General features: G+C 41.5%; 1 protein-coding gene across 1 annotated transcript; it reads right to left on the bottom strand.

Moving 5' to 3' along the window:
• Positions 1–230: 230 nt before the first annotated feature.
• Positions 231–19,993, bottom strand: slc38a9 (solute carrier family 38 member 9). Its single transcript, XM_080755718.1, has 15 exons — positions 19,909–19,993; positions 17,121–17,255; positions 11,941–12,070; positions 11,388–11,506; positions 10,851–10,914; positions 10,159–10,252; positions 9,521–9,691; positions 8,841–8,903; positions 8,471–8,662; positions 7,455–7,562; positions 6,737–6,843; positions 5,147–5,260; positions 3,900–4,048; positions 3,112–3,201; positions 231–2,646 (listed from the first exon to the last, which is right to left on the bottom strand). The coding sequence occupies exons 2-15, from the start codon at positions 17,213–17,215 to the stop codon at positions 2,481–2,483; spliced, it is 1,662 nt and encodes a 553-aa protein (XP_080611844.1). The 5' UTR covers positions 17,216–17,255; positions 19,909–19,993; the 3' UTR covers positions 231–2,480.
• Between the last annotated feature and the right edge of the window lie 749 nt (positions 19,994–20,742).

Below are 20,742 nucleotides of genomic sequence, written 5' to 3'. Positions count from 1 at the left end.
TGGAAGCGCTCGTCGAAGTCACTGAACGGCTCTGCGTACCACCTGTTTAGAATTTGCACATAATGCAGGAGGCAGCAGCACGACCCGTTAATAAAAACCAGTGCTTCCAAACTCCAACACGAAATAAATCTTTATCTTTTATAAAAAATTAAAACATTGTCATAATTGGTTTACTATATGCTATAACAACCCGTCATCTCCCACTGTTTTGCCCTTATTCAATTAAATAATTGACTTTGTGATTGATATAATTTATTTTTGTGAATCCGAACACCTTCTAACATAATAGAATGATCCATGTGTGACCTAACCTGATGAGATCGAACATCTGTTTTCCCATGTGTGAATAGGTCCGAAGTTACATTATAGTCCAGCCTTGTTTTTGTCACCCCCTGGTGGTCACATTTTGCAGACAGGGTAACATACTATATAACACATGTAGACAGACGGCCTACTGTATTTACAATTGTTTTGCATCACGGCTCAACTAATAGCATGTCAACAATGGCCTCATTTGCATAGGTTTCCCTCGTAGCCTAATAGCATACTACACTCTTCCATTTATCAATTCTTACATCGCATTTCCAAAGAGTTCAATGCTAAGCAATCAAGACATGAAGACATCGATTCTAATAACAGTGTGGACTTCCTGTCCAATCTCTAGTTACGGACAGAACGCTCAACATCATTTCAACATTTCCACAGTTGCACAATAAAAAATATGATTCATAATCATTTGTTCGCCCCCGAGAATTCATGAGGGTTCATGAGGTTTAGACTTTGGACAAACCCCTCACACCAGAAATACTGTTCAATGAGTATTTTATCAAATAAAATACGTGGGTACAACAGCTCATTTCATTTCACAGACAACCATTAATCATTTTTGGGGTTTTTAAGGTCGTTCTACTTTGTCTTATGTAACTTAACACATACTCCGTGCTTATATATCTGTATGGCTGCAAAGATGATTCAGAGTCAAGGACATGAGAAAGATGTAGTTTGCCTTAATTTCATTGAGGTGCATTTGCATCTTCCTTCTTTTAGTCTGCTTTTTAAGTATGTATCCCAATCAAACGGATTGATTGACCGATTGAAACGTTCATTTTAACATAAAAAGAAAACCAACTACTCACTGTCGTGTGACAGTGACATGCTCAAACGATAATTAATACGGTAATAATGCTTTTCATGGCCAGGTGAATTTGGAATGTCGTAAGATGTAAAGTTGATTGATTCACTCACCGACTGACGAATTGACTGACTGAGACCATTTGGAGGGTTGGTGGCGGAAGAGTGGAGTACGTCTTAAATCAATACCGTATGTTGTATTTATGGACAGTAGTACATTTCCCTCATATATTCTCGATAGTACTTCAATAAAAAAGAATAAAGAAAAAAATAAAATACAATAAGCAATGGCAAGAAAGGGCACTTTTTGCCCCCCAGTGGGCGCTGTTTGTGCACGGCCCCCGTGGTCACTATCTATCTGTGCACGGGCCTGCCTTCCCTTGTAAACATCTAAACCTCTCGTCAGTTCGCTACATAGTAAAAATCTACATAGTCCGCTGCAAAATCCTAAGAGACTTTCAAACTCACTATTTCACAGTGTGTATGCGGAAAGAACCAACAAAACGTGGGCGGAACGCGTGAGATATCCCACAATCCCTTTTAACTTGACTGTTGAGAAAAGTTTAGAATTAAAATTAAAAAAAGGAAAAAAAAAGAAAAAAGAAAAACCCATTCATCTGAATACAGGTACAGTAAACACGTTCAGTGATAGCCAACATTAGCATAAATGCCACACAAATTACTTCAGTCATTTAAGCTACAAATAGCCAAGACAAAGGGCAATTAGCCATAAAATGTAGCCTTGATAAAATGCTATAAAAAAATAAACACATTATTTTTTACAGATGAGGAAGGCACTAAGGCACATCGTCTTCCTCACTGCCGTCACGCTCATTTCTTTTGAACCGTCAAACACTGTTGCTTTGCATTATGGGACATCTGCACTGACCACGGGTTGACGGTTGGCTCGCTACATTCAGTTGTGGGTAATCTTGTAGTGGACTTGGATATGTCGTTGCTGTCGGGTGGAAACCTCAAATGTTCAAAAAACTTACTTTTCAGGATTCAAATGCAGAAAATAAATAAATAAAAGCAGATCCACAAGCTCGAAACCTGTCGCCTCGCGACACGTTTTGACTTGAGATGGTTGTACACCTGCTATTTTTGCTACTTTTGTGTAACACGGTAGTATGACAAAATTGGGTATTAATTTACGAAAAACAAAAAAGTTAAAATATAGAGATAGGAGCTTTCTACCTGACAGCAACAAAACACAGTTCTTCGTCGAGGTGTTTGGAATCGCCCTCACAAAAATGGCTGCCAACTACACTCGGAGCCATCCGGAACCCATTTGGGACACAGATATGTTGTTTGTACACCGATTTGGAACCCAGTTGGGTTCGTTCTCTCTACACAAAGAACTGTCCCAGAAGGTTGGCGACACCCAGCACAATGAGGAAGCTATGGAAGAGCACGGACGGCCAGCTGAGTCTCTCCTGCCGCTTTAGAGAGATCATGTGGATCAGAGCGGGGAAGATGAACACCAGCACCAGGCCACAGGTTGCACCCGAGTACCTGCAGGGGGAGACAGAGTCCAGTGTTAATTTTGCAGACCTAAAACTACAACGAAATATGTTCCGTTGACTAAATAAAACTAAACAAAAACTAAGCTATGATGAGTAAAACGATGACTAAATATATTGACAATTTCGTCAACAAATAAAAACTAGATTGAAATGTTAAGGTGGGACTAGTGGAATAGAGATCCAGTGGAACTAAAAGTCAAGTAATTTTAAATAAATGTTATTCAGTCTGTGATTTGTGAAACTTGGGAAGCTTGAAGATTGGCTTCTCTCCATGGAAATCTTGACAACTTGCTCTAATAATTTCAGATGTTGGTCTGTGGCCATATACGATTAAAATGTTTGGGAACCACTACTCTAGTCTATGCCATAGAACAAATCGTGAATCCCTCTTAGGCTTACATTAATCAGACAGTGATTTCAGAATGATTGAATAATAATGTAAGAATGTTCATACCTTATGATGGATCCAATATTGGGGTAGAACATGGCCATGAGGACCCCAGATCCAACAATCACAATGTTCAGAGCCAGAACGTGAAGGAAACTGAGAGAAAAGATACTCGTTAATGACAATTTAAAGCTACAATCACATGGTTCAGAACCAGAGGCGGACAGACAGACAGAGACAGACAGACAGACGGACGAAGCGAACAAATTATCTCTATAGATAATCACAATATTTTGCTTAGAATTAGAATTGGCCGGTCACATTTAAATTATCATCTGATCAATCATTTGAGATAGTGACAATTATTCTTGCACAATACTCAGTGTGGATCATCAGATTCACTCCCAATTTTGCGATGCACCGGGGGCTGCAGTGTGTCGCGCATCTGTCGGACCAATACACGGAAGACAGTTGACTGGCAGTCAATGACTGACTGCTATATTATTATATGACTACATAATGCTATATCATTGACCTAAATGGAGCTATACCAGCAAGGATAGGATGATAAAAAAGTCTATATTAGCCTTGATGACTGATCCAAGGCTGTCTGTATCAGAAATGACTTTGGACAGGTGGAAAACTTGATGCATTAATTACCTGGGTTACATTCTGATAGTTGTACTTGAATGTTGACATGAAATAATAATCCTGTTTAGTGTTTCAGAAGTGCGAGCGTGACAAAATACAGTTTGTACTATGGACGCTGCTGATCAAAATGACTGTAGGCACCGTCTGGAGGATGGTGCCAGTAAATGGTCAGTTACAGTGTCATCACGGTGCCTACAGAGTACCTGGGATAGTGCTTTCCAAAGATCTGGCTCATGACCTGCACTCGGACCAGGTACCCCAGCAGCGGATAGACGGTGGTCATCTGGAACAACAAACAGCTGCGCGCCACGAACACCATGATGTCACTGCTGGGGAAGTTATCCAAGAAGTTCTGCAGCGAAAACACAACAACACAAACTGTCAATAATACTGAGTTAAGACCTGGAACGCATCTGTGTCACCTTAGCTTTTGACCACTTCTAATCATTATTTTAAACTTTAGCTATTGAACAATAGCAGACATACTAGTCAGGTGGTACGCAGAGCCGTTCAGTGACTTCAACGAGCGCTTCCAAACTCCAACACTTAAAAGATAATCAGCTCATAGCTCATAGCTTGTATCGCTATGAGCTTGTAGACCTGCTATTTTTGAAAAATTGTGAAAGTGTGTGCAAATCTTCGAATATATACATATTCTTTCACAGCGAACATTTTAACTCAAATCTTTGCATCTGGAACAAAATATTTGCCCTGGAACAAAATATTTTGAGATGGGGCTCGGTGGTCAAATATGTACAGTATATGCAGTAATTGTGGGGGTCGTTGACATGAAATAGTTTGAGAACCACTGAATAGAAACAAAGGGTTTTTCGAAAAATCACAATTTAGAAGACATTTTGTAGAATCGGGTCTCGGGTAATAAATTAATAAATTTGGATGGCTGGTTTTAAAGTCTCTACACCAAATGTCTTAGCAAATCATATCCAATATCCAATGTGTTGCAACACGTTGTTGTGAGCTTGTGAATTGGTTATTTTTGGCCCAGCAGAATATGGATGCTGGTGTTCAAGTGGTTAAACTGACATTTGACTAGTTTTCTAACCATGACCCTGTCCATAAAGATTATTATATTATTAATTACAGTAATTAGTTTACTAAAACTAACAATATCAGTCACCAGAAGCAGAGATGTGTGTTTTCAATGAGTAACATTCATTAGAAGGACAATATCAGTCACCAGAAGCAGAGACGTGTGTTTTCAATGAGCAACGTTCATTAGAAGGACAATATCAGTCACCAGAAGCAGGGACGTGTGTTTTCAATGAGTCTAACGTTCATTAGCAGGACAATATCAGTCACCAGAAGCAGCCAGAAACGTGCGTTTTCAAAGAGTAACTTAATGACACATACATTGAGCACTGACTGTCTGTATCAAACTAAGCATTAGATAGTCTAATTTCATAACATATGAAGTATAAGAACATCTTACTGGTTCAATGCAGCTTTTAGCCAGCGGAGGAGATGGGAATATACCGAAGATCAACACTCCCACATAGAGGTAGGTCAGTCCTACCAGGACGTACGCTATGGACAGGTCCCGTACCTGAAAAACCACAAACCTGCATGAGTCTCAGAGTTGGGCTGTGGACAGTTTAGCGACCAGGCTAGTGCCTACCAGTGGCATCATCGGTAGGCAGGTTCAGTCATTCATCCATTGAGTGTCCCGCACTATCTGTACCGAAGACCTCTAGACCTACTGCACATAGGAACAGGGCTGCTAACTTTAAACGCATTTTTAAATGGAGGCAGGTATACTATACTACCGGTATTTAAAATAGTTTTGAGAAAAAATGCTGGCCTTTGTCCCAAACTGCAACATGTATATAACGACGCAATGTGACATAGGTCTGTTACACAATGCTGTACCCCTTCCAACTGTATATGATTTTTGTTTGGGCAAGCAAATTTTCCAGGAAGAGAAAGGCTGTAGTTTCTATTGAATCTGCATCGATGACGTCATTGATCGGCAGGTTTTCTGAACTGTGACAGCCCACCGATGAGACACCGACAGAACAACAGACCCATAACAGCCCACCGATGAGACACCGACAGAACAACAGACCCATAAGCAAGATATACGAAGACAATAATCTTTTGATTAATCTGAAAAGCAAAGGGATGGGTTCCCACTTCCCACACATTTTTATTTTTTACCAATGAATTTCCAAAACGTTTCCAAAACGTTTCCAGAATATTTAACCCAATTTCCAGTTCTGTATAATTCACCGCAATAATGAGTTATATATAATAGTCTTATTCCTATGTGCAATATCCAAGGACAGACATTTTAGCAAAAACAATGCATAGAATATAGAATGGTATAATTCCATTCCAAATTCCGGGCCACATCTTTGCTACACCACCTATCCAAGGGCATAGGATCACGCTGCAGCACGTTGTGAGCTTGTAGGTCCGGTACACATTAGGCTGCAATCACTCAGCCCGTCAGTGGCGGAAACTCCGTGGGTTCAGAGGCGCGATTGAACCCCCTGGCATTTTGGCAAAGGCGCGACTGAACCCACTGCATTTTGGCAAAATATATCTATATGCACTGCAGTAAATTATGCACCCACTGACTGTCCACTGAAATGTCCCCTCCCCAGTGCAGTGGTCATGTTGTCATGCACGTAGTCACACATACCTTTACGAGGGGTTACAAGATAGGTGTTGGGCCGCCGCGCATGCCGCATTCAAATGCTAATAAGGTGGCTTTTGTTCGAAAAAACAAAACTCGTTTTTTTTCCACCGCTGGGGGGGGCGGGGGGCGTGGCTGCTTGAACCCCCTGCCGTTATAAGAACTTTCCGCCTCTGCAGCCCGTTATGCAAAAAAAACTACGTATGTTAGTGTAATGTCAATATGTCATACACAATCAATAGCCAAAAACAATACATAGCCAAATATTTTTCCAGGACCCTTGATAAATTCTAAACCTTTTCCAGGACTGGAAAAAGTATTTCCAGGAATGTCATGACCGTGGGAACTCTGGAGTAATGACAAATAAAATAAAGCCCTACTCACGTTTTTCTCCTGGTGCTTGTTGCTCTTCATCAGCGTAATGACACAGTTGTGGATGAAGAAGGCCAGCGTCAACACCCCGCTCAGCTGAGGGAACAACCACCTGAACTCTACAGGAGACATGATTGAGAAGACAAGCAGTGTCAACAACCAGATTTGGCAAAAAAAAAGAAAAAGGAAAAAAAGGGATTCAATTTGATCTCCTGCTATGCCACAAAAATGTGTAATAGCCCTACCAACAGTGAGTCTTAACGAGGGGGGCAGTCAGACAGATATTTTGTGAAGCCACAAGGAAATCTGGATTTCCTGAAAGTTCATATAATGGCCTGTTGTGGCGCTGTCATTGGGCCCAAAATGACCCATAGCCCCATAGAAGTCCATGTATTTGGGCCCAACTTCACCTAGACTGTATTACCTTAATTAACATGGTCATGAATACTTTCTGCTTCCAGTCACTAGTTTAAAGTCTCATTTCTAATGTCATAATATTCTTTTTGGAAAATTCTGGTCCCATTTATAAAAAAAATGACCATAAAGTCACGCATGTTCTGAGGGGCGTGGCTACCGTTACAGTCTATAAACGGGATCCCCCACCCACTCGAGTAAAAATAAAAACCAACGGAGAAGAAGGGGGGGGAAGTCCCGCCTCGTTGTCTGGGCCAGCCAATGGCCAGCTGGGCCCAAATGGACATGGTATGGCATTAAAGAGAGGTGAACTGACCTGGAACAAAGTACTTTGTGGCTTCAAACCAGTGGAACTCCAAGTGAAAACCCAGACGGAATGCTTTCAGCGTGACCAGGAAGATCAGATAGACCACTGAGATGGTACCTGAGGACACATCAAACTCAGAGTCAGTTTTATTGTCACATCACAGTGGTGATCACAGGTTTACAGAAGTAAAGAAGTGGGTGAAATCCGTCTTTGTGCATCGTTCCCATCGTATCGTTATTTCAGATTAGGTGCAAAATGTGCGTGACGACCGCATAACGTACACTGACACTGGTGTAATCCATAGGTATGTCCATGAGAGGTCCAAGGAAGAGCTAACAAAATCACACCCGTGTGAACTGAGTGGTGCAACTCTCCCCCTGCCTCTCTCTCTCTCTCTCTCTCTCTCTCTGTGTAATTAGCAGGCAACAGTGCAACACTATCTCTCTCTCTCTCTGTTTCTGGCACAACAGCGCCACTTTTGCCCCTACTAGTACTCATAGTCACATAGGTTAGGACGGACGGACATTGCTGTTCCTTGGAGTGGTTGCACCACTCACAAACCTGAGATGGTACCTGAGGACACATCTAATCACATCTAAGTAGAGCAGTGGTTCTCAAACTGACCAGGCAGCGACCGCCTCAGAATAATCATGTTTGACCCACCCTAACAAGCACTTGGAACTGTAGCAGTTGAAGTATTTTGGGGGAAAAAGTGCTGTCAAAAAGTGTAGTGGAGTGTCACCCTTTTAAAATTTGGGTCTGCCTGGGCTATTATTTGCAAATTCTTTAGCCTAATTACTTGCGGAAGCAGAATGCGCAAGTACTGAGACCGGCTGGGTATGTATGTCGGTATATTCCACCGGCCAATGAGGGACCACTGCTCTCAGTGACGTAACTAAAGTATGTTTCAAAATTGGTATAATTGGTGTACTCACTTTTGTGAGATACTGTATTTTCAAATATACAGCAACAAAAATACCCCCAAAAAGGACCAAGTTAGTACCGTTAGTAAAACATGGGCTTACCCAAGAAGGTGAACCTGGCAAAGAAAGAGGCAGAGCGGAAGTTGAGCAGAGGCAGCAGCAGGATGATGAGGTAGAGTGGGATGGTCTCTGTCTTGTTCCACCAGCGGTCGAACACGGCGTCCGTGTTGTTACTGCTGCTGCTGACCACCAACACACTGCTGCCCAGGGGGTCCATCTGGGACGGACAGATCACTGGAGCACGGACAACAGCACGTTAGGGCAGTAGTTCTCAACCTTTTCCCCCAAAATAATCATATTTTAACCCCCCCCCCCCCCCCCCCCCACTTTGAATGTAGGAGTTAGTATTGTGAAGATAGCCAATCTACAAGCTCCCGACGCCTTGCATTAAGTTAACGTTGTGTGGTCTTACCTCGGTCCGAGCCGTTGGTCCCATAGTCTCCAGAATCAGCCATGCTGACATTGTAAGCTTCGTCTGTGGACACATGAAGAAAGAAATGCAAGTTTTAAACCAGTGGATTTCAACCCTTTTTATGTCAAGGCCCATTATTTATGCAGCATTTGAGCCACGGACCACCACCCAAAACGTAATATTACATTAGTATTTTGTTATCGTTGGATAAGATTTAGTCCACAATTCCATGCTGTATTGATGTTGGTACCATTAGGTGAGATAACAGGCAAACGATCAAAATAACAATTCTTCTACACTCTTGTAAATTGTGTAGACTTCTTGTAAATTAAGTAATGCAGATGTTTAAGCCATTTAGACCGTAGGACGTGTGGGACCGTCGTAGCTAATCCAACCGATGGATTGCGAGGACGTGTGTACACACGTTCTAGCGTTTTTTCATTGATAAACAAAAACAATTATTACTTTCTTATATTTCTGTTCGCGCATGCACGCTGCCGTTCCTTCCCCGTTTAGCACTCAGAAAGAAAGTAATTTCTGACTTAAACATGCCTCTCGCCCGGAATATTATCGCTTCTAGAGAGACTTTATCATAATCATCGTAAGGTAACTCCAGTGTATTATTCATTATTATTCAGCTCACAACTGGAATGCGATTGCTGTGCTGATGGGTTACTTACTGTAGATGAATTTGCCAGCGTTGTAGAGGAAGTTGGACATCAGCACCCAGTAGACGACCATGGCACCGATCAGAGACACCATGGAGAACATCAGGCAGGACCACTGGCCGAACTTCCCAAAGTAGTAATTACACACATCTGGAAACTCCCAGTCTGACGTAGAGATATACGCTGTGGAGAGAGAGAGAGAGAGAGATGTCATAGATCGTTTTATTTACTCCATGTGCCTCAGGGTGAGTGACAGATGTTTTGGCTGTCCAGCCTTCATATGGAATAAATAAAACAAAAAACAAATTGAGGTTTAATTCGGAGTGCGGCCCTCCTTGTTTGGATTTAATTAACAGTTTATTTGGACGCACCAGAGTGGTCAGAGTGTGGTGGTATAGAGATACGTTTAAGATATCCCAGAAGTCTCTTGGGCAACGGAGACTGTGACCGGCAGTGATTCTGAGCACAGCAGCATGCTCGCTGCGTTTGGGCCACCTCTCATTTCCATGAGATGTTTCATTGTGCAGAGAGCTCTTGTCAATAGTCAGTTTCATAGCTTTTATAGCTTTATAGCTCATTTAGCGAGAAAAGGGCGACGTACATTTTTCTGTTGTGGTTTTAGTCGACTGAACGAACACTGGTGTACTTACGTATGGACTTCGGTGACTTCAACACGCGTAAACAACAGTAGAGCATCAGCACGCCCATAGAGATGAGAATGATGATCCCCAACGTGAAGCCAGCCTGATGACGCACACACACACACACACACACACACACACACACACACACACACACACACACACACACACACACACACACACACACACACACACACACACACACACAGCATCAACAATTAAACGCCCCATTTCATCATATGACAATGTCGTGCAACAGCAAAAACAGACAATTTGCACATTCACAACAAGCCGCAGAACGACACATTGTGAACTTGTAGATCTGCTATTTTCGCACCTATAATGATGTGCCCCTAAATAGGGACCCCAGGTTGAAAGTGTGTCTGTGGATTTGATAAATATTGAACCAATGAAAAGTATCAACAAGAAGGTAAGAACTCCCATCCAATGGAACACGTTATTCTTATTTTCCATTTCCTGAAAAGTAACAGTTACCGGACGTTTTCCAGTTTCCACCTGACAGTGGCAACTGACAATATGTAAAATGAATCCATTGTTGAATGATGTTGTTCATATTTAACAATGAATGAGGGAAACAAAGTACAGAGGGAAAAATCTCTTCAAAAAGTTTCCAAGTTTCAAGGTCATTTAGAATTGGTTGCTGTACAAAGTATGTGCAAACTGTAAACATAAATAATCACCTGTTTTATTCCCCAGGGTATACTGAGGATGGAGGTCCCCATCATTGTGTTCCAGATGGCGAATCTGACAGTAAGGAGGAAATGACATAAGAAGCAGGAAACAGAGCGGGTACGTTTGGGGTACTCCCGCTGTTTCCGTGTTGTTACTCCGGTTTAAGGAATGGCTCTGCCTTCTGTGAGTAATTTAGTTTTTCTCTGTTTATTTTGGGGCATTTTAGCTTTCTGCTCCAGCTGATGCCAAAACACAGGAAAAAAAACACAAAATACACTCCTACACATCATGTTTACTTATTATGTCCTCAACTTCATTGATCGATTGAATACTTTATTAAAAGTTGAAAATAGTGCAGTGGTATGATATTACAATCATTGTTAAGGATAATACAAAATTGTAGTCCAAACCACAATCCATTAACACAGGATTTAGGTGCAAAATCGGTGACACTGCTTTAATATTTGGGTCACGGCTGAAGGATGGAGGAGGCAGATCTGTGAGTTTTGGAAATTGCCATGGTGTGTAAGTATGTGTCTACTTACATGGTGACGATACTGGGGTTTCTGGAGGCGCGGTCGCCCCCGGTAACCTTGAAGGCGGTCCCTAGAGGGCTGTAGATGTAGATCTCTTCCGGCCGTGGGATCACATGGTCCGGGGGGCTCTGTGTGTGTGTGTGTGGGGGGGGGGGGGGGGGTGGAATGATTAGGAGTAATTGAAAAAGTAATAATCGACAGTATAATCACTACTAAACTTATTGATAGCTGCAGGCATAAAAATTCATTTAACTTGGTTTAACACTACAGATCATTGATTGATTGAAGTATGTATTAACAGTTTGGAGAATTACAGTATATTTCAAGCACTCAATACTCAATACAAAACTGTTAACTGTGGACGACACCATAAAGCATTACACAGTGTTTACAATAGGGTCTACCATGTTCAATTCATCATAACATTTAGATCATCAGCTTCATACAGTGATACATTTTCCATGTTACACCTTCTCTCATGTACCCGTAGTACCTCTGCCATACCTCTAGGGGTAGACATACCCACATTTGAGAAATTTGAGTGTGTGTGTGTGTGTATTACCAGCAGCCTATCAGAGCTCCCAGTCAGTCTGCTGTAGTAGTGAACTCTGCTGCTGAGGATGGCAGCCTCAGCAGAAACCCTCTCCTGCGGAGCGTCTTCTACGATGTTTCGTGGCTCCACGTAGAACGGCCTGCGACACAGACACCGTTACCATGACGATGAGCTCTCTTATCACACAACTAATGAAAAGGTGGCGTAAGTCAGTAGTTCCCAAAGTGGGGCCAAATGATTATGGAGGGGGAGGGGTCCCCATATGATTAGCTTAATAGACAGAATATACATTTTCAGGTGGGATGCCAATTTCCTTCAATCACATATTAGGTTCAGTTTTATTCTGCTCCAGTTCCGCACGCACAGAATCTGTGCGTGCTCCAACTGGTGAACTTCAGACTTGGCATGTGTGTATCCCGGAGGAAGGGTGTGATGTGCTGACGGAGTGAGGATTTCGGTTCGGAAGCGGAGATTTCTGACGTGATCAATATGAAGTCAAAGTACAGGCTTTACAGGCCATAGACACTAGACAGGCCTCCAAGTAGTATGATAATGTATACTGCACTAAGGAATGTGTTCCCAACAGGCCTAGTTGTATTAACCCATTAACTCAATGACCTACAGTATACACGTCATTTCAATCCAAGGCACAGACCGCCATTGATGATTGCGACCGTAGGTCGCAGAATACTATGAAAACCTGAAAAACCCCTCAGTCAATCAGTCCGTCAGTCAGCCGTCCGTGACGCCATCATATATGGCCGTCAGTCCACCATTTATGGCCGTCTCTATATATGAAGATCACGACACTGACCTCCTCAAACCCTGGATAGCCATACATGGAGAAGACTGGATCATCACCTCGATTTGCATATATTGAGCCGGCCAGCAACTCTACATCTGACCTCAAACCCTTAGATCTCCATATATGGAGCTGACCTGTTCTGACATTCCATATGTTTATCCCAACCCACCCGTCCTTCCTCTTTGATGTCTCCCTTTTGACTGATAGTTCTCAACAGGCCCGGAAATGAAGGCCCGGCCCTACCTGGGCCCTCATCAAAGCCTGTACACTCAAGACACTGCCCCGCTGCCACCGTTAGATCTCCATATATGGAGCTGACTTTTTGGTTCTGACATTCCATATGTCAAAGTCAAAGTGCAGGCGACGCCATAGACCTGTACACTCAAGACATGCTCCATATATGGCCAGTACAGAATTCATTCCATATGTTGATCTGGCCCCCCCCATGCCAAAGCGCCAGCACTTGCCCAGCAGTCTGCCGTCACCCAGGCGGATGTGTGCATGCGACCTCGCCCTTTAGGAAACTCCAGTAGTAAATGAGTTAAAAGGGATAATGAATTCCAATGGACAGAAGGGGGGCAAGTCTGATAAAAATTAATATTACATTTAAATATAATATATAATATTTAAATATTGAATCAAGCAACTTAAAAACTGTCTCGGGTGGCATGCACACAAAAGCCTGAGTATACCTAAAATAGACCCTAAAAGGTGTGGCAAAGCCCGATTTCGTCTACCATGGCCTCACACCACTACTTGTACCCGTGTTTCCACTAGTGGTGTCAAAGTGGTACTAAATGAAAAAAAAGTACCATCTCCAGGGTGAGTCTGAGCTAGGCTAAGCGGGGCAAACACTTCAATGACTGATTACCACACTAGGTTAGAGGTGACCCCCCCCCCCCCTATATATTTGTGTTTGATAGTGTAGAAGCCTTGTTTGTTTGTTCGGTGTGTTTTGTTTAGATTAGATGCTTCCTTTGTTCAGTTGGTGGATTTTTGTTGTATTGATTACATCGATTTGGCAATCACCATCACCAATCCTTTTCCTGTTTGTTTTTGTTCAGAAAATCCCAGTTTAAAAAATAATAATAATAATCTGTTTTAAACACTGAATTCAATGACTGTCCCCCAAATTCCCTAAACCTGTGTTCAAACGTTTTTGCTCAAGACCCAAAAGAGCAATTAGAAGTGTTTGCCCGGGTAACGGACATTACATTTTGTTTTAGTCGGTTCCACAGATAAATATTGTGAAAATAGCAGATCGACAATTTTCACATTTGTTTTTGCCTCTTTCTCATATGACAAATAGCCAATGTTTGACCAGTTTTATGGTATGGTTTGTTGATTACTTTTGATGCAGTAATTTAAAAGAAATCTCTTTTTGGAGGTATTAAAGTGGTCTTAAAAGTCCTTAAATTGTCACTTCACTGTCCTCCCAAAATTATGTGGGGATCCCCTGGGGGTCTAACATCATCTCCTCTAGCTCCTGGGTCCGGGTGACAGTATATAGTTTTTAATTTCCACATTAATTAATACAAAACACAAAACAAATAAACACAAACAAGACCACACAGCATCACACTCTACCAGTAGATTCTGTTTCATATGCTGCAAAACATTCAACGTTCCGAGAGAGAGAGAGAGAGAGAGAGAGAGAGTGCTCAGTATCAGCTATTATAGGAAGACATTCAATTTGGAAGAGCTATGCTAACTGTACTGTATGTATCGATGTTCTGCCTTATAGGCACTTTGTAACTGTCTGTTTTCCTATTGTCCTTTGTAGAGGGCATCTGTGTACTTCTGTTTCAAATGTATGTGCGTGCGTCCGCAGTGGTGGAAAGTAACTAAGTACTTTTACTTATGTACTGTAACTTTAGTTACTAGTTCATTTGTATTTTTTTTTTATTGTTGTTAAAAAAAACATACATTCACAACTTCAGTCCTATACATTTCGCCCATTTGAAAATAACCGATCTACAAGCTTGCGACGCATTGTGAGCTTGTAGAAAACTTGAAAGTGTGTGTGTGTGTGTGTGTGTGTGTGTGTGTGTGTGTGAGAGAGAACATGCGTGCATTGCGTAATATGGAAAGCAGCTAGTTAGTAACTGTGAAATACCAAAGTGGATTAAAGTTAACACAAACTGGCGAGGACACACACACACACACACACACACACACACACACACACACACACACACAGGTAATTGTTTTTCTATGATGGAGTCACACGGAAGGAATGCTGGTCTCTAACCAGTAAACAAGTTTAAAAGCTTAAAAGGTCTGATCCAGGATTGTTCTGAACAGAACAATAAGGCTTCTATTTACATATAGGTTATTATTAACCAGTTTGATTGGTAAATGGAAAATATGTTATTTGTAACTTTCTTAACCAATCATAGAGCAGGTGGGATACCACTTTTCTCCAATCAAGAGAGAGCACCCGTTAAGCAGCTTTAGTTTTATAGTTAATGGTAAATTTATATAGCACCTTTATCCAAGGTGCTTTACATAGATTGTGCATTACATTCACCCATTCAGACCCATAGTACTCCAATACCAATTTATGCATCCTGTATATCCTGCATGAGATCTCTTTCCTGATTGGATGACATTTGTATTTCAGCTTGTTTTTTCGTTTTTTTCGTTTACTAAAGAGCTGAAAAGATTGGGGTCCTCTCCCTGTTACTGAGCAAACAGTCAATGACTACTATCACAATATAGTTATTTAATACTTATTTTAACCCCCAAAATGTGTTAATTCCGTTTAAGATCATATGATTAACGGCCCTGGGCCTACTGGTATGTAATGCTGAGCCTGTGGTCGATGCCGCGTTAGCCCGACCACAAAACAGAGCTCTTTAACTGAAGTGTATCTGTCATAAATGATCTTTATCGTGCCACGTGTGTGTCCGTTTAATCTTTCTGGGCTCTAGCCTCCACGAGGCACCTTTTACTAAACAAACAAATGAATGAATGCTGTGTTTGCGTTTGTCTTCAAAGAATATGCTCATAATATTGGCCATATCATTGGATTCTCAATTCTAGACAGATAACGTTATGCATTCACGTTGTTATCATTGGCTATGATCATTCACTGTAGACGGCATGTCATGTACCGTGTTACTCTCAGAATCAGCGCATAATTAATGTCATGTTCCATGTCATTCTCAGAATCGGCGTATAACTCAAAGAATTTGTGGCAGCTGTGGCTTAGTGTGTAGAGAGGCCTTGTGGTAATCAGCAGGTCACCGGTTCACAACCCGGCCACAGTCTATGTGGCCCACGAGCAAGACATTTAGCTTGTAAATGTGATATTTGAATACAAAGAATTTCTTCGATTTTCCAGGAAATGTTTGATGAAAACATTATACGTTTTTCTTTTTGTATGAAATGAAACAAAAGGGACCCATAATTGTGTCCCGACCCAGTGTTTGGGAAAACCCCACTGGTTCCCAATGTGTTGGGGACCACCAGAGGTTCTTGAGGAGTGTAAAAATGGAACCAAATGGACCCTTATGGCTCTGTCTGCAACTTACAAGTTAAATGAACACTGACATAAACGTGAAGATTGGTGTCCCAGAGATTAAATAAAGACAAAAAAAGTAACAAATGGGGGTCTGTGGCCTAGTGCAGTGGTTCTCATCCTATGGGTTTGGGATGCATTTTGCATCCCAAAACACAGTTTATAGTTAAGGGACGCAATAAAACAACTACTTCTGCATCCACGGGATGTACTACTGTACTGTTTTTCTAGTTAATTTTGCTAGCTTTAGTTATAATAATCATTTCTTCTTCTGTTTTCTACATGAATATAACCACATTATAACCATATAAAATGAAATGGGAGTTAAATGCTGCAATTTGTAAAAATGGCAAAATATGACTCCTAACGTTGTTGAAGTGGGACTCATAAAATGTCCCTGGGACTCATCTAAAAGATGCATCCCGGGACTCATTACATTGAAAACCTATTTACATCACTGCACTCCCCACATGATTTTGGGGGATCCCCAGATGACAGTGAAGTGACAATCTAAGGACTTTTAAAACCTTTTTTATATTTAAAAAACAAACTGCATCAAAAGTAATCAACAAATTATACTATAAAAGCTTGGCCAAATTGTCAAATAATATAAGAACGAGGCAAAGATATTGAAAATAATAATAATCTACAAGCATGTAGATCTGCTATTTTCACAATATTCATCTGTGAAACAGAGTCAAACTAAATCGAATGCCTCATCTCCTACATTCCAAGTGCTTGTCAGGGTGAGGGGGGTCCTCAGGCGGGCGGGGGGGAGGCACGCTTGAGAACCACCACTGGCCTGGTGCATTTAAAACTGGGGTTTTCTCTTTTGAAATGATAGATGATGAGCGAGCGTACCGTTTGATTCTGGAGTCCAGGGAGTCTGTGGAGCCGCGCAGGGAGCACTCCTCCGTCCGTATGGAGCTCAACAGCGGTCTACAATCCTCCTCCATCGTCGCACGACACGGTGGGCCGAATGTCACAGTCTACTACCTGATAAACACAGACGATAAAGTGCATGTTTGAGCTGGAATGAAAACAGGCCTTTTTCAGTGTGGATTGTTCAAAGATTTTGCACAGATATGATTATGCAATTAAAGAAAGGTACAGTGACAGTAGTAGTACAGACAGCTGCTTTCTTAAACCAGTGACTTTATTCAAAACTTACTGTATAATTAGTTTTGTCTTGAAAAAGAGTAGTGTGGACTTTGGAGTGAGTGACACAGACCCTTGTAACGGAGTCAAAAAGTAGAACATTTGTCTTTGAAATGTACTGGAGTGAACGTCATGGGGCACATACACTGGTCAGACGTACCAACAGTCCGACAACATGTGTGCCCGGTTAAGACTCACCCGTGGCTCTCAACATGCGTGTCCGTTTTTTATTTTTTATTAGATGCAATTGTGAACAATAGCCAAGTAATACATAGTAAGATACATATCCATTGGCCAATCAAATGGTTCACTGCAGCTCAACAGTCAGTGTGAGGGGTGATCAGGAGATATCTGTGAGCTCTGCGTTTAAAGGCTTGAAGGCCGTTGTCTGTGATGGAGTCCACTACATGCTCTGGTAGGCTGTTCCACACCTGCAGTGTGGAGAAAAGTTCTGTCCAATGTCCGTGTTTTGGAGCCTGGGGGGTCGAGAGCATGTTCTGGTGTGGCTGTGCATCGGCGGGTGTTTCGCCGTCTGGTGTAGGGTGGAGGGAGCATGTCCTGGAGGTCCCTAGGGCAGTGGGGGGTGTGCATTTTGTACAGGACTGTAGCGGCGGCAACGTGTCTTCTGTGGCTAAGGCTGTCGATGAAAAGTGTCGTACTGGCAGTGTCTTGGTCAACTCCAATTATTTTGAGGGCCTTCCTCTGAATATTGTCCAGCAGACCAAGATGTGTCAGTGGGGCACTCATCCAAGTGAGTGAGGCGTACTCCATGACACTGCGGACCTGTAGCTTGTAGACCGTTGCACGGCTCTCTGTGGTGAGTTTACTGGCCACTCTCCTCAGTGCTGCCAACTTCTGACCGGCCCGGATGGAGATTTTGTTGTTGTTAAAACTCACCCGTGGCTCCCAACATGCGTGGCTGGTTAAGACACATGTATGGCTGGTTAAAACTCACCCGTGGCTCCCACGTGCGGTTAGGGTTAGGTTAGGGTTTGGGCTTGACAACCGTAATGCGTGTCAGACTGTTAGTACGTTGGACCAAACATATGCACCCGAAAGTCATGAGCGTACAGAATAAGAAAAGATATCTAACCCTGTCCCTGACTCAAAAAGTTACTTAAGTACAGTACTCAAGTAAATGTCCTTTGACACAGTGTTGATTTTGTCGACTTAAGGGCCTTTCAAACGGGAAGCGAGGAACGCACACGTTGTTGCCTAGATCAACGACAGGTCTGCTACAGGTCTGCTCAAGATTGGTGCGACAACGCAAGCGTAAAAAAAAAAAAGGGAAATACGCGTTGTCACACCTCGACTTCTTTGCGCAAAAACACAGGTCTCATTGAAAATGAACTATAGGCGCGTTATATCGCTTCACGTTTGAAAGGCCCTTTAAAACATAAAAAAAACTAAGTTATGATGCCGAAAACTAAGACTAAATGTAGACAATTTCATCAACAAATAAAGACTATACAAAAATGTTAGAAAGGGGATTAGTGAAGAGATCCAGTAGAACTAAAAGACAAGTCATTTTATGCCTAGTTGCATGCTGAAAATAGCAGATCTACAAGCTCACTTACAAATATAAAATCAACCATTATTACAAAATTTGCTGTCAAAATCAACACCACTGCTTTGTTACCCAGTGTCTACCACTGCTGCTGAAAGGAATATGAACTATTGTACACGACCTATGTCACTCATTATACAGTAAAACTAAACCATTATGTTCATTTAAGTGAGAGTGTAAAATTAAGTTAACCAAAATGCATAAATGAACACCGGGGACTAGTAGTAGTTTATGCATAACAGACATGAACAACTATACAACATGTACACTATTACTGTAGCATACTAGCATACAGTATAGCCTACAGTACAGTAGCCATTTCAAACACTGAACACGGTTTGAAAATATCCACAAAGGCATTTATCATCACACCAGTCAAGAATAGTCACACTCGCAGTATTGCAAAAGTTAATAATATGAATATGAATATTAATACAATAAATATAAACAAAATGATGTATTCATTTATTAATTAAAAATAAAATATATTATAATAAATACAAGTAAATATTAAATAATATAAAATGCTGCTTTGGTGGAGTGAAAATGCTGATCAGAGCTCAATTATGCACGTGCGCTCGATTACAAGTCTATTTCGGCATTTTCGGGAAGGGAAAAGGGATAGGGAGTATCGAGGGGGATCTATGAATCATGTATTAGAGATTCATTCATTAATTAATCATAGAAAATAATTAATTAATCAATGCACTTTTAGTGATCGATGCCTGTCTGCCAGGAAAGGGGTCGTTTGGAGTCGTTACTTTGTTCAGGATGTAATGAAATCACTGAGGGTGGATGTTTTAGAGCTCCCTGCCCTTTCGACAACAAGAGACACACCGTCGTACGGTGAGGTGTCATTCTAAAGACTGACTGAATTACAACCAAATTGAATGTAATTTAATGTAATTAAAAACATCTTCTTACCAGACAGACGTAGACAGACAGTGTTCAGTGCTGTTAGGTCTTTTTCCGCTGATCTCCAGTCAGCTGATGATGTTTACAACCAAGCACACGCCGGTCACGTGATCGATCGATGTACTCCAATGGTCACGTGATGATACGTCGTTACGTTTTGCATTTGGGCTTATTATTCTATAATTCATTGTATTATTTCTTCATTTTATATATATATATATATATATCCCAGAAACCGCGGGGGCAGAGACGTAATTCACCAGTTGAGGTTCTCTATTTAATAATAAGTTAAATAACCAAGTCAGTCAGTACAGTAGCCAGTAGGCCTAAAATGTATCCTTTACCTGTCATTCAACGTAACTCTCTGTTGATCACACACACAACAACATGACCGGTAATATGGACCGGTAGCACAATCACATTCACAACCTCAATCACTTCCCCAAGAAGGAGAGGTCATAATACGTCACCAGGACGCGTGCGTTGGTTCCAGGTTGTTGTGGGGTCGTTCATACTTCATACAGTCAATCAATGGTAGGCTACACTTTGTTTTATACATTCAACTGGGTTTTCTGGAAAAGGCAACTTAATTGGCACGCTGATTAAAATAAATAAAATTAAATAAATCATCGTAAAGAGAAGGCAGAGGTTTTTGTCTTTTGACGAAAGATACCATGCACAAGCATGCAGCAGCAGTCAACAGATTGAACAACGCCAATTAACAAATGAAATTAATTTGTTAATTGGCGTTGTTCAATCTGTTCAATCTGTAATCTTGTTCAAGAAGTACATTCATTATGAATGTACTTCTGAAAGTACATTCAACAGTGTCTATTTCAGGGT

Source organism: Protomyctophum bolini (genome assembly GCF_963924005.1).
Source record: "Protomyctophum bolini genome assembly, chromosome: 22".
Taxonomy (NCBI): Eukaryota; Metazoa; Chordata; class Actinopteri; order Myctophiformes; family Myctophidae; genus Protomyctophum; species Protomyctophum bolini.
The sequence above is the reverse complement of the archived record's forward strand: the minus strand, read 5'-3'. Positions and strand labels throughout refer to the sequence as shown.